Raw genomic sequence first — 14,282 nt, 5'->3', positions numbered from 1 at the left:
ACTTGCTATTCGGTCGGGGGAGTCGTTAGTTTGGGGTGGATGTTTTCTCTGATATTGCGCGACAGTTGAATTTAGCTATCCTGCTTTTGATTCCGGCACAGAAAAAATACTTAATAGAAAAGAAAGTGGAGATATTTGTATTTGCTGTTGTCTTAAACGTGAAAGGGGGTAATATTTATAATAAGTCGGCTACCTTTATGTACGACATGGAGTACTGATCGGCGAAGGTGTGACGCATACAGGTTTTGTTTATTTTTCAGACAAAGTGGCTATCATTTTGTTAATCAATAGTATACTTTTAAGCTTCCGGAGAAAAGAACTAAATCTTACCATTGAGTCCCTTCAAGGAAAGCTTGTCGTTCGTCGTCCTTCGTTAGTTAACATTTTCATATTATCGACTTCTCAAAAACTCTTGAACCGTTTTATGTGAGATTTCATAAAAAATTTCGAAAGGTCAACCAAAATTGTAAATGATATGGTCCAAACCCAGGGCTTAGGGATGAGGCATTAGGGTTCAAATGAATTGAAATTTCAAATATCATTTTCCCATGACCCAGATATGGTAGAATTAAATACTCTTCATGCATGAAAGGATCTTTATTCAGATTGTGAATTTCATGGTCACTGGGTTTCACGTTTCCCGCTGGGGAAGGAGTGAACTTTGAAATACTTTATAAAGGAAATCACATTTTAAGCATAATTTGTTTCAAAATTAGATTGTTGGGAGGGACTTACGTTTACTAATATTTATATAGGCCCTTGTTATAATTACATTTTGAATACATAGATTGTTATTACATCATCAAAAGTTTTAAGCTCCTCGGCCTCTTGCTTTGTTTTCATATCAAGCCATTATAAAAAGTATTTTTGAACTGCTTATTTGATTGTTACTTAATTGTTAATTATCGATATATAACATCATTCGCATGAGTAAATACAAACTGAGTGTCTTCAAAATATTTTTGTATTAACAGTTTTGAAAAATGAGGAGGTGCGTTCGTTGAAAGATGAATGTAAAGGGCTCAAACAAAAGATCGGTACATTAAAAGAAGAAAAGAAAACATCAAAGCAGGACATGAAGGTTCTCGAAAGTCGGGAAAATGAGCTGGAGTCAAAGAACAGGGATTTGCGTGATGCCCTTGGTAAGATATGTGATATTTGTACGCAACGTATTTATAATGTGAATGTTATAAGTCCTCCATCAACAACCGGGAGGACGGGGTAATAGTTTTGCGTCGTCTACGTCCGTCTGCGCTTTATCTTGTCTAGACTTTGTCTCTTACACTACTGGTCTCTGGAATTTCATATTTAGGGCATGGTTTGGATTGGGTGAGGCGGAGTGTCATGGAATAAACATAGGTCACTCTGACTTACATTTTCACCTATGACCTCCATCAAAGAAAATGTCTTTTCGGCCTTCTTGTCACTAGAACTTCATATTTGGGACACATGCCCATCCAGAATAGGTATTCGAGTTATTAAAAGTAGGGCAGTCTGACTCATATTTGCCTTCCACCTACATCAAGAAATATTGTTTGGGCCTGATCGCTTGCATTACTGGTCACTGGAACTTCTTACATGAAACATGTGTTCATCTAAATTGGTGTGTAGGTTCACTTAGATTGATCCACTGGTTTCATCCTTTAAAATCAGCGATATTCCTAAATTTATTCACATTTACACCCAACCATCTGCAGCTATTAAATTATTCAGTGAGAAGTTCATCATCTTGGCATTAATGGTATAAAATATCATATCCGATGGTGGATTGAAACTCATTAAAATTTGGACTCTTGGGAAGATATGTGATATTTTACACAATTTATAATGATAATATAGTGGCAATTTATTTTAGATATCGATTAAAATAAAAACAATTATGAAAAAAATTCTTATTGAGGAGAAGAACATTCTAAATTTTGAATTAATAATATATATTATACACATTTTTATATTCTCTACCACATGATAGCAGTGATCGTTACAGTTATTGACATGTAATATCTCTTAGTCACATGGTTTGCAAGCTTTTAAGATATCTAGCAAAACACATATCATATAAGTCAAATTAATTTAAATTTTGAAGATAACACCAGTAAGAAACGACCAAAATTCATTATAGGTAAAAGTTGAATAGATCCATTAATTCACGAATAAAGCCTATTCCCATTACATTCCAATGTTAATCATAGATTTATACATACATGTACATCATCATAACAAGAGATGTTTCCCTGACAAATACTAATATGTATATTGTAAATTAGAACAAAATTTGTAACATATCAAAATGATAACGATGGCACTCAAAAGTTCATACCAATCTAATGAAATATTTCAAGTGTGAAAACCAGTATTTACAGTTCCAAGACTCTAGTTTGTTGTAATATTATTTTACAGTGTACATTTCGAAACAAGATTTCATATCTTGAAGGATGACTTTTGATACTAATCAGTTTTATTATTCTCTGAACTCAAAGGGAAATACCAGTTGTTAAATCGTTTAGATCTTAGTTGAAAGCTCATCAATTTAGTGGAGTGTGCCTACACATGGGATATTTTTGTTGCGCGCTGTAACAGGAGAGAAGGTAACCCTATGAACGTATCTGGTTTGAATGATAAGAAATTCTGTTAAAAAAAAAGAGAGAGAAAAAGAAGAAATAAAATCAGTGCAGTTAAAAGAAAATCACTGGTACAATAAATTAATGTCAACCGAAGTGGTAAAAAAAATTTATATGAGGGGTATTTAGTTTTCAAAATTAAGCCACTTACGTATATGCATACGTATATCGGTTCATGACCACACTTCTGACATAAAATAGCCGTTCAGATTCATTTTACCTGTAAACTCAGGGCTTCTTACGAAGCGGCTATAGTAATCGGACCTGGCCTTGTATGCCCAGGGTTACTGAGACGACGCTCTCAGTGAATCATATTGTAACACCGTCGTTTTTGACCGCAGACACTCTGCTGACTTCCAAACAGGTTTTGCTGGTGAGGTACTTCATTGGATATTTAACAAAACTGAAAACCGTTGTTATGTAAGATTCCATTGAAAATATATATACCCGTAATGGACCCCAGGTTACCTTGCACATTTACAAGGACATACTATCTGTGTATTTCACCTATACATTGCCCAATATTAGCAAATCAAATAGCAAAATTTATTTCCATTCAAAACAATCCAGAGTCATATCTGGAACTAGCATCATTTTAAAAATAGACAAAGTTGTTTATCCATTTGTTTGAAAGATACATGTACTGCTAGCAATATTTTACCTGAGCATTGATTATAAAAACCAAAAACTCATGTACCTTCCCCCCTCTGAAGTGGTCTATTGTTACATACGTATACAGCAGCTTAGTTTTGATAACTCCACTGTAAATACCCCTATTTTCAACACAGAAGCAGAACTTTTTGTCTTAACAATACAACGATTTTGGGATTTTCACCTTAATTTATTATTATAAATAAAAGGAGGGTGTTCCTTATTGCAGAAAGACAACTGATCATTAAGGTTGGCTTGTTTACTATGTATGATTGATTCCTGTTATGTATATATTTTCTAGATGGACATAATGTTTGCTTTGCAGATGAAAAAGAGAGACAAATGGAAACCCTGGAGAAGGAAACAAAGAATCTGAAAGACGGACAAATGAACCTTACATCAGACCTGGACAAACACAAGGAAGAAAACGAAAATTTGACAAGAAACGTTGAGACACTTGAAATAGAAAAAGCAAAACTGGTGTCAGATCTGAACAAAAACGAGGAAGAAAATAAAAGTTTGACAAGAAACGTTGAGACACTTGAAAGAGATAAAACACAACTAGCATCCGATCTGGAGAAACACAAGGAAGAAAAAGAAAGTTTCATAAAACACTTTGAGACACTTGAAAGAGAAAAAGAAAAACTGATTTCAGATCTGGACAAAAACGGCGAAGAAAATGAAGGTTTGAAAAAAACTGTTGAGTCACTAGAAAAAGAAAAAACAAAACTGGAGTCAGACCTGGAGAAATACAAGGAAGAAAAGGAAAGTTTGACAAGAAACGTTGAGACGCTTGGAAGAGAAAAAGCAAAACTGGTTTCAGATCTGCACAAAAACGAGGAAGAAAATAAAAGTTTGACAAGGAACGTGGAGACACTTGAAAGATATAAAACACAACTGGCATCCGATCTGAAGAAACACAAGGAAGAAAAGGAAAATTTGACAAGAAACGTTGAGACACTTGAAAGAGATAAAACACAACTGGCATCCGATCTGGACAAACACAAGGAAGAAAAAGAAAGTTTCACAAAACACTTTGAGACACTTGAAAGAGATAAAGAAAAACTGATTTCAGATCTGGACAAAAACGGTGAAGAAAATGAAGGTTTGACAAAAACTGTTGAGTCACTAGGAAAAGACAAAAAAAAACTGGAGTCAGACCTGGAGAAATACAAGGAAGAAAAGGAAAGTTTGACAAGAAACGTGGAGACGCTTGAAAGAGATAAAATACAACTGGCATCCGATCAGAAGAATAACAAGGAAGAAAAGGAAAATTTGACAAGAAACGTTGAGACACTTGAAATAGAAAAAGCAAAACTGGTTTCAGATCTTCACAAAAACGAGGAAGAAAATAAAAGTTTGACAAGAAACATTGAGACACTTGAAAGAGATAAAACACACCTAGCATCCGATCTGGAGAAACACAAGGAAGAAAAAGAAAGTTTCACAAAACACTTTGAGACACTTGAAAGAGAAAAAGAAAAACTGATTTCAGATCTGGACAAAAACGGCGAAGAAAATGAAGGTTTGAAAAAAACTGTTGAGTCACTAGAAAAAGAAAAAACAAAACTGGAGTCAGACCTGGAGAAATACAAGGAAGAAAAGGAAAGTTTGACAAGAAACGTTGAGACGCTTGGAAGAGAAAAAGCAAAACTGGTTTCAGATCTGCACAAAAACGAGGAAGAAAATAAAAGTTTGACAAGGAACGTGGAGACACTTGAAAGATATAAAACACAACTGGCATCCGATCTGAAGAAACACAAGGAAGAAAAGGAAAATTTGACAAGAAACGTTGAGACACTTGAAAGAGATAAAACACAACAGGCATCCGATCTGGACAAACACAAGGAAGAAAAAGAAAGTTTCACAAAACACTTTGAGACACTTGAAAGAGATAAAGAAAAACTGATTTCAGATCTGGACAAAAACGGTGAAGAAAATGAAGGTTTGACAAAAACTGTTGAGTCACTAGGAAAAGACAAAAAAAAACTGGAGTCAGACCTGGAGAAATACAAGGAAGAAAAGGAAAGTTTGACAAGAAACGTGGAGACGCTTGAAAGAGATAAAATACAACTGGCATCCGATCAGAAGAAACACAAGGAAGAAAAGGAAAATTTGACAAGAAACGTTGAGACACTTGAAAGAGAAAAAGCAAAACTGGTTTCAGATCTTCACAAAAACGAGGAAGAAAATAAAAGTTTGACAAGAAACATTGAGACACTTGAAAGAGATCAAACACACCTAGCATCCGATCTGGAGAAACACAAGGAAGAAAAAGAAAGTTTCACAAAACACTTTGAGACACTTGAAAGAGAAAAAGAAAAACTGATTTCAGATCTGGACAAAAACGGTGAAGAAAATGAAGGTTTGACAAAAACTGTTGAGTCACTAGAAAAAGAAAAAACAAAACTGGAGTCAGACCTGGAGAAATACAAGGAAGAAAAGGAAAGTTTGACAAGAAACGTTGAGACGCTGTAAAAAAAGGCAAAACTGGTGTCAGATCTGCCAAAAAAACGAGGAAGAAAATAAAGTTGACAAGGAACGTGGAGACAACTGAAAATAGATAAAACACAACTGCTGTCCGATCTGAAAGAAACACAAGGAAGAAAAGGAAAATTTTGACAGAAACGTTGGAGACACTTGAAAGAGATAAACCAAACAACTGGCATCCGATCTGGACAAAACACAAGGAAGAAAAAGAAAGTTTCACAAATAACTTTGAGACTTGACAAGAGATAAAGAAAAACTGATTTCAGATCTGGACAAAAAAGGTGAAGAAAAATGAAGTTTTGACAAAAACTGTTGAGTCACTAGGAAAATAAAAAACAAAACTGGAGTCAGAACGCTTGAAAATACAGGAAGAAAAGGAAAGTTTGACAAAAAACGTGAGACCTTGAATAGATAAAATAAACTGGCAATCCCTATCACGAAGAAACCCAAGGAAGAAAAGGTAAATTTGACAAGACCGTTGAGACACTTAAATAGAAAAATGCCAAAACTGGTTTCAGATCTGCACAAATACTAGGAAAAAAATAAAAGTTTGACAAGAAATGTTTAGAGACGCTTGGAAGAGAAAAGGCAAAACTGGTGTCAGATCTTCACAAAACAAAACAAAACGAGGAAGAAATAAAAGTTTGACAATGAACGTGGAGACATTGAAATAGATAAAACACAACTGGCATCCGATCTGGACAAACAAGGAAAAGAAAGTTCACAAGAACACTTTGAGACACTTGAGTTAAAGAAAAACTGATTGTCAGATCTGCACAAAAACGAGAAAGAAAAAGAAAATTTCACAAAACACTTTGAGACACTTGAAAGAGTTAAAGAAAACTGATTTCAGATCTGAACAAAAAACGGGTGAAGAAAATGAAGGTTTGACAAAAAACTGTTGAGTCACTAGAAAAAGAAAAAACAAAATTGGAGTCAGACCTGGAGAAATACAAGGAAGAGGAAAAGGAAAATTTGGACAAGAACGTGGAGACACTTGCAAGAGAAATGTAAAACTGGTGTCAGATCTGCCACAAAACGAGAAAGAAAAAGAAAGTTTCACAAAACACTTTGAGACACTTGAAAGAGATAAAGAAAAACTGATTTCAGATCTGAACAAAAACGGTGATGAGAAAATGAAGGTTTGACAAAAACTGTTGATTCACTAGAAAAAGAAAAAACAAAACTGGAGTCAGACCTGAGAAATACAAGGAAGAGAAAGGAAAGTTTGACACGAACGTGGAGTGGCTTGAAAGAGATAAAATACAACTGGCATCCGATCAGAAGAAACACAAGGAAGAAAAGGAAAATTTGACAAGAAACGTTGAGACACTTGAAAGAGAAAAAGCAAAACTGGTTTCAGATCTTCACAAATACAAGGAAGAAAAGGAAAGTTTGACAAGTAACTGTGGAGACGCTTGAAAGAGATAAAATACAACTGGCATCCGATCAGAAGAAACACAAGGAAGAAAAGGAAAATTTGACAAGAAACGTTGAGACACTTGAAATAGAAAATGCAAAACTGGTTTCAGATCTGCACAAATACGAGGAAGAAAATAAAAGTTTGACAAGAAATGTTGAGACGCTTGGAAGAGAAAAGGCAAAACTGGTGTCAGATCTTCACAAAAACGAGGAAGAAAATAAAAGTTTGACAAGGAACGTGGAGACACTTGAAAGAGATAAAACACAACTGGCATCCGATCTGGACAAACACAAGGAAGAAAAAGAAAGTTTCACAAAACACTTTGAGACACTTGAAAGAGTTAAAGAAAAACTGATGTCAGATCTGCACAAAAACGAGAAAGAAAAAGAAAATTTCACAAAACACTTTGAGACACTTGAAAGAGTTAAAGAAAAACTGATTTCAGATCTGAACAAAAACGGTGAAGAAAATGAAGGTTTGACAAAAACTGTTGAGTCACTAGAAAAAGAAAAAACAAAACTGGAGTCAGACCTGGAGAAATACAAGGAAGAAAAGGAAAATTTGACAAGAAACGTTGAGACACTTGCAAGAGAAAATGTAAAACTGGTGTCAGATCTGCACAAAAACGAGAAAGAAAAAGAAAGTTTCACAAAACACTTTGAGACACTTGAAAGAGATAAAGAAAAACTGATTTCAGATCTGAACAAAAACGGTGAAGAAAATGAAGGTTTGACAAAAACTGTTGAGTCACTAGGAAAAGAAAAAACAAAACTGGAGTCAGACCTGGAGAAATACAAGGAAGAAAAGGAAAGTTTGACAAGAAACGTGGAGTGGCTTGAAAGAGATAAAATACAACTGGCATCCGATCAGAAGAAACACAAGGAAGAAAAGGAAAATTTGACAAGAAACGTTGAGACACTTGAAAGAGAAAAAGCAAAACTGGTTTCAGATCTTCACAAATACGAGGAAGAAAATAAAAGTTTGAAAAGAAACGTGGAGACACTTGAAAGAGATAAAACACAACAAGCATCCGATCTGGAGAAACACAAGGAAGAAAATAAAAGTTTCACCAAACACTTTGAGACACTTGAAAGAGAAAAAGAAGAACTGATGTCAGATCTGCACAAAAACGAGAAAGAAAATCAAATTTTGAAAAGAAACGTGGAGACACTTGAAAGAGATAAAACACAACAAGCATCCGATCTGGAGAAACACAAGGAAGAAAAAGAAAGTTTCACAAAACACTTTGAGACACTTGAAAGAGATAAAGAAAAACTAATGTCAGATCTGCACAAAAACGAGAAAGAAAAAAAAAGTTTCACAAAATACTTTGAGACACTTGAAAGAGAAAAAGAAAAACTGATTTCAGATCTGGAGAAAAAAGGCGAAGAAAATGATGGTTTGACAAAAACTGTTGAGTCGCTAGAAAAAGAAAAAACAAAACTGGAGTCAGACCTGGAGAAATACAAGGAGGAAAAGGAACATTTGCAGAGATCCGTTGAGATACTAGAAAAAGCAAAAACAAAACTGGTCTCAAACCTGGAAAAAAACGAGAAAGAAAAGAAACATTTGCAGAGATCCGTTGAGACACTGCAAAGTGAAAAAACAAAACTGGGGTCAGATCTGGAGAAACACGAGAAAGAAAAAGAACATTTGACAAGAAACGTTGAGACACTTAATAGGGAAAAAACAAATCTGATATCAGATCTTGAAAAAGAAAAGAAACGGATGACAGGAAATGTTGAGACACTTAAAAGGGAAAAGGCAAAAATGACGTCAGATCTTGAGAAACATGAGAAAGAAATGGAACGTTTGACGATGAGGGTTCATGCATTGGAAGGAGAGAATAAAACACTGCAAGAGGATTTAGATCGATTGCAAACTGAATCCAGAAGAGATCTCAATTCTCTGTCATGCAACATTGAAGAGTTGAAGCAAAATATTTGTAAGCTAAAATATTATTGATATGTTACGTTCAACATTTTTTGCTCGAACGCTGTTTTTCTTTGATTTAACAGATTTTTAATTTTAAGAACTATTAACATAATGTTTTGCTCAGTGATGGCAATTTATTGATAATAATAGTGTAATAATTTATATCATTACAGGAAACAGGACGTCATTAAGGAAACTCCCTTACATGAATAAATGTACCGCTGAAGAAGTTTGATTCGGTTATGAAACTAGTTCAGGAAACTGTATTTGATTATTTTTGTTAGTACCCGTCTCTCTTTTCCGTAGGCGAAAAAGAAGAGGAAATCCAACATATGAAAGAGGAGATACTAGAATTACGAAAACCAAAAAAGAAAGATATAGGTATGTTAATGATATATACCCTACAATATTTTGAAATTAGTCATATGCATTGCCATTGTCTACGATATTTTATACGAGTAAACGACAACTTAGCCCGTCTTGCAAATATATCTATTCTCTAACAAAATTGGTAATTAACGATAGAGCCTTCAAACTATGACAAATTTGACTTCGCTTTGAAAGAATAATATTATTAATTTCCTTCTTTGATAAACTATTGAATATGTTTTGTTTCTCAAATACTTGATACCTCTGAGTGTCATCGTTGCATATTCATATTTACAATGTTTAAAGAGGGACCTAACTTTATGTTAAATACTCTTTCGTCTTAAACATAATTATACTTGTCCCATATAAACATTATGTTACAGTTTTAGGAATACGGTATGGTAATTCTATTGGAAAGACAATGCTTGATATGGTGACGAAAGAAATGTCCAAACGTTTAGAGCTGATGATTGACATGACAAAGTTCAGTCTTGCTGTCAAGCTATATCATAAGGGATCCGACACTCCGAAAGGTCCTCTAGTCGTGTTATGTTTGAACATGTCAATAGTTGGAACAAACATACGGGACGCACTAGTAGGAATCGAAGGTAAAGCTATATACTACTGGTTAGTTTATGTAACAGAAGTTAATTACATGTAATAGCAACAAAAATGACATTCTCAAAACATTTATTATCTAGAGGATACTTGATAAAACTACTTTTAAAAACTGGTGTTGTGCAATTGGATCACAGAGACACGGAAGTTGAAGAACCATGGTATAACGATGAATAACGATTTTTCAAAGTTCATACATTTACATTATTCAAAGTCAAATGAAGGTAATTTTTGGTTTTTGTTTCAACGATGTAATAAATATCTAATATTTACTCTCAGCAATTGAACGCATATCCAGTCATAAACGAATCCGTTTTCATCTTTAGTTCATATAACAGAGGCCGTTATCAAACTCAGGACCCCTAAGAGTCGATATGAATTATGCCATTTATTTATATTACTTACTGGAGTGTTACTTATGTCTTTTATTGTATTTTATACAATGTATGTATTTCTATTTGTTTGAACTCTTTAATTAAAATCGGTTCTTTTCCTCAGTCGGCAGTGACGTAACAGTCCTGGTGCTCCACCATACCAATAAGGAAAACCTCTCCTCATTGACACCCACAAGTCTTCGTATCACTGGCAAGGAATTTAGAAAACTTGGTGCTATCGTCGACATGGCGTTCAGTAGTGAGAGCGGCTTATATGAATGTGATCTAAACACCGCAGCCATTGCCAGGATGGCAGCAATCCTCACGAAATCTTGAAACGCGTTTCTCGCAGAGAGACAAGACAAAAAACGAGGTAATCTTTTGTTAGGTATTAAGTGAACAAGCAAGATCTGGCTGTTCTTAGACAAGCTGTTACTCAAGTCGAAAGAAAATGTAAACTGTATAGACATATAAGTTGTTTGTGTGATACCGTATTGATTAACAACATTGTTTAATATGTACTTTTTGTCTTTGCCAAAACATGCTATTGAATCATCTGAGGCAAATACGCGCCCATTCAATACAAGATCTACGATATTAACCGCTGCTCTTTTCATACAAAATGTTCGGTTGAATTTCTTATAAGGAATGTATAAAAGCTACTACACTATTTAACTTCGATCCCAGCATTTAAACATGAAGGATTAACATGTACATGTATGTATTTAGCATAATTTTTTCTCGCTTTGAAAATAAGTGATATTCTGGGATAATCGAATAGCATTGAGTAAAATTCATGCCAAAACCTTTTAATAGCATAGAGATCAAAGTTCAATTATCCTATATAAACTTTCAAAAAACTAAATTTCCATTTCATAATATGTTAGTGCTTTGATAGGTTTAGATGATTCAAGTTAAGTATTGATATCATTTTGTAAGTAGACGTGATACATATTGCAATAATTGACATTTTACACTGTCCTGTAAATTTTGTATTCGCATCTCATGTCATAAATGACAAAAACAAACTATTTAATATAAACAATTGAATCGTTCAAACTGACAACTTCTACTAAAATATAATAATGCCTTAATCATATTCGTGTTCTGGTTTACTTTTCGCTGTTATCAAAGGTTGGTTGTTTAGTTCATATCTACCAGTTTACCATTGTGTTACATATCACGTGACCATCAATATTTCGTCATCAATCTGATTTTAATTGACTGTGGACTTTTTTTTCCATGAAAGAACTACCTAAGCTTACGTAATGACCAAAGCATTAGATGAATATATATATATTATACTATTTAAATGTCAGTACTAATTCGTTTAACAGATATAATATCTGTGTCTAATAGCACAGAATCCGTGGTATTGTTTCGCACATATTTACTAGATTCCTACAAAAAAAATGTTAATGATTGCTCAATTATCCATTAATTAACTCAATCAACTACTTCCATGACATACAGGGTAATGCAAAAATGATACCTATCGTAAGCATCATGTGATAATTTCGACAATTCTTGCTTTAGAATCTTAAGTTACACAAAATGATTACATGTACAATATATGACATATTTGATATTTCTTGAATCTAATTTGATGATGGATTTTATTCTGATCAATGTTTATTTCACTTGAAGCCTTATAACTCATACATATGTAAGCATACAAGCATGACAGCTTATAATCAATAATCAATGATAATAAATACAACCAAAACCCCCCCCTACAGAACATACAAAACAATCAGAAAAAAACAGAAAACAAAATAAACAAACAGTATAAAGGTAATTAATTATTCACAATAAATAACAAAAAAAAAACCAACCACAAAACCCCACCCTACTAATCAGATTTAAGAAAAACAAAAATCAAAAACCAAAAAACCTCAGAACAAAATCAAAAAAAACAAACGAAGAAACCAACAAACATAAAACCAACGAAATTCAAAACAACCAAAAAAGTAACAAACATAAATAACATATTAAGTAACCCAAACACCACAGAAAAAAAAAAATCAAAATACAAAAAGCCTGAATAACTAAATACCAATAACAGACGAACAAAACAGACTTAAACAGTAAAACAAGAAGTAACTAACAAAATAAATTATAACAAAAGCAAAAAAAAAAACTAATCAAGAAAAATAAACAACAAAAACAAAAAATGCACTCAAACTATCATCATTACGAAACTTGATCTTGTACACCGTTCGATAGTACACTGTTGTATAATATAGAAGTGAATGTACATATGGCGAATGATGATATTTTAGGTCAAAATGACCGATATAACCATCATGATTTTTCCGCTGTGTGTAAACTTTTCATATTTCAAATTTCCCTTCAAGTTACACCAGTAGAATTTCTTTATTGATCCTGAGATAATCCTGACCAAATGTTGATTTTTGTTTGGTCGGTTCAAAATCTAAGATGACCACCATCTCGAAGAACAAACTTAAAACTTTGTCTTCAGAACCGCTGTAGCTAAATAAGTGATACTTTTCAAGCCGGTCTGAAATCGAAGATTCTATAGCTGTTCATATCTTGAAAACACATTATTAACTCTTTTTTACCAATTCTACTAGTGCCATATTGAGCTGAAAATTAGTAAGGACGTCAATGACTGGAATCCGACAAAGCATTATTATTTTTCGGTCTGTTGAAAACTTTGACACAGCAGCCACGGAATATTACAACACGATTGTCAGAGCGTTCCTGAACAACATCTATTTTAAACGTCCTTTAAGTTCCATCGGTGGCATTTTCCTAAACCTTGCAATGATTCTGAGGTGGTCCTGAGATGGCTTGGGCCATCTGTTATTTTTTTCGGGTCGGTTCAAAATCCAAGACAGCCGATAAGGCTGCCATCTTGAAAACATATTTCAAATTTCCTCTGAAGTTCCATCTTTAGGTTTCAGCTCAAACTTGCCTAGAATTATCCTGAAATGGTCCTGACCAAATGCATGGTCACCTTCGTGAAGACATATCAACTTTCTTCTCAAGTTTAAATGAGATGAGATTCAGCTAAGACATTCTTAAAATGATCCTGAGGTAGTCCTGGCCGTACTTGTACTTGCTACTGAGTATGTATACTACAAAAGTACTAGAGTCTAAAACGTACTAGAGCACTAAAAGTAAGATGATCGTTAAAGCCCATGGACTTCTTTTTCTAAACAATATTAATTAGTAACTTAAGACACTTATTGTGTGTTAGTTGAAACGATAATATATTTAATATATGATAACAACACAAGACGTCTGTTAACAATTACACCTTGTCTTGCAGACGTTTTTGATCGTTGATGAATATCTCACCTATTTTTTATTATATTGTCCTAGCATGAACTATGAGCAAATGTTGTATTCATCGGCGATACCCTTTGTCAGTGTACGTTGCTAGTAGGAATTTAAGGGGTTCAATCAGTTTTAAGTGATTTACCACTCTTGTCGTGTCTTACACAGGGTCATAACTTGATTCATATGTATATACAGTGAGTATTTGTTGGGATAATCAATAGACTGTGTTTTGTTTGGGGATATGTTACATTATCATCAGCTTACTGTTTTAAATGTCATTACGTATTATAATAATATATCAATAATAATGATAGCCATGTTATAATTAATTCTTTTTTTCTTTTTTTTTTTTTTTTTTTTGAATTGTGGGTATCGGTTTAATGAAATCCATGTATTGCCTATACATATTTATTGTCTCTGAACAAACTTTTATCGGGTTGACATTTGCAGCCTTATCTTCTCCGATACGGAAAAAAATCAACTGACAATTATTGT

At 33.7% G+C, this 14,282-nt stretch overlaps 1 protein-coding gene across 1 annotated transcript; it reads left to right on the top strand.

The window, feature by feature from the left end:
- Positions 1 to 996: 996 nt before the first annotated feature.
- Positions 997 to 12,152, top strand: LOC117322659 (golgin subfamily B member 1-like). Its single transcript, XM_033877596.1, is given in 8 exon segments — positions 997 to 1,142; positions 3,598 to 5,784; positions 6,676 to 6,772; positions 6,932 to 7,164; positions 7,295 to 9,130; positions 9,427 to 9,501; positions 9,873 to 10,097; positions 10,606 to 12,152. Coding segments are annotated over 8 exon segments (4,932 nt in total). The 5' UTR covers positions 997 to 1,075; the 3' UTR covers positions 10,818 to 12,152.
- Positions 12,153 to 14,282: the final 2,130 nt, after the last annotated feature.

This window comes from Pecten maximus, chromosome 3, assembly GCF_902652985.1.
Source record: "Pecten maximus chromosome 3, xPecMax1.1, whole genome shotgun sequence".
In the NCBI taxonomy this organism is placed as follows: Eukaryota; Metazoa; Mollusca; class Bivalvia; order Pectinida; family Pectinidae; genus Pecten; species Pecten maximus.
Note: the sequence above shows the minus strand (reverse complement) of the source record. Positions and strands in the feature narration are given on the sequence as shown.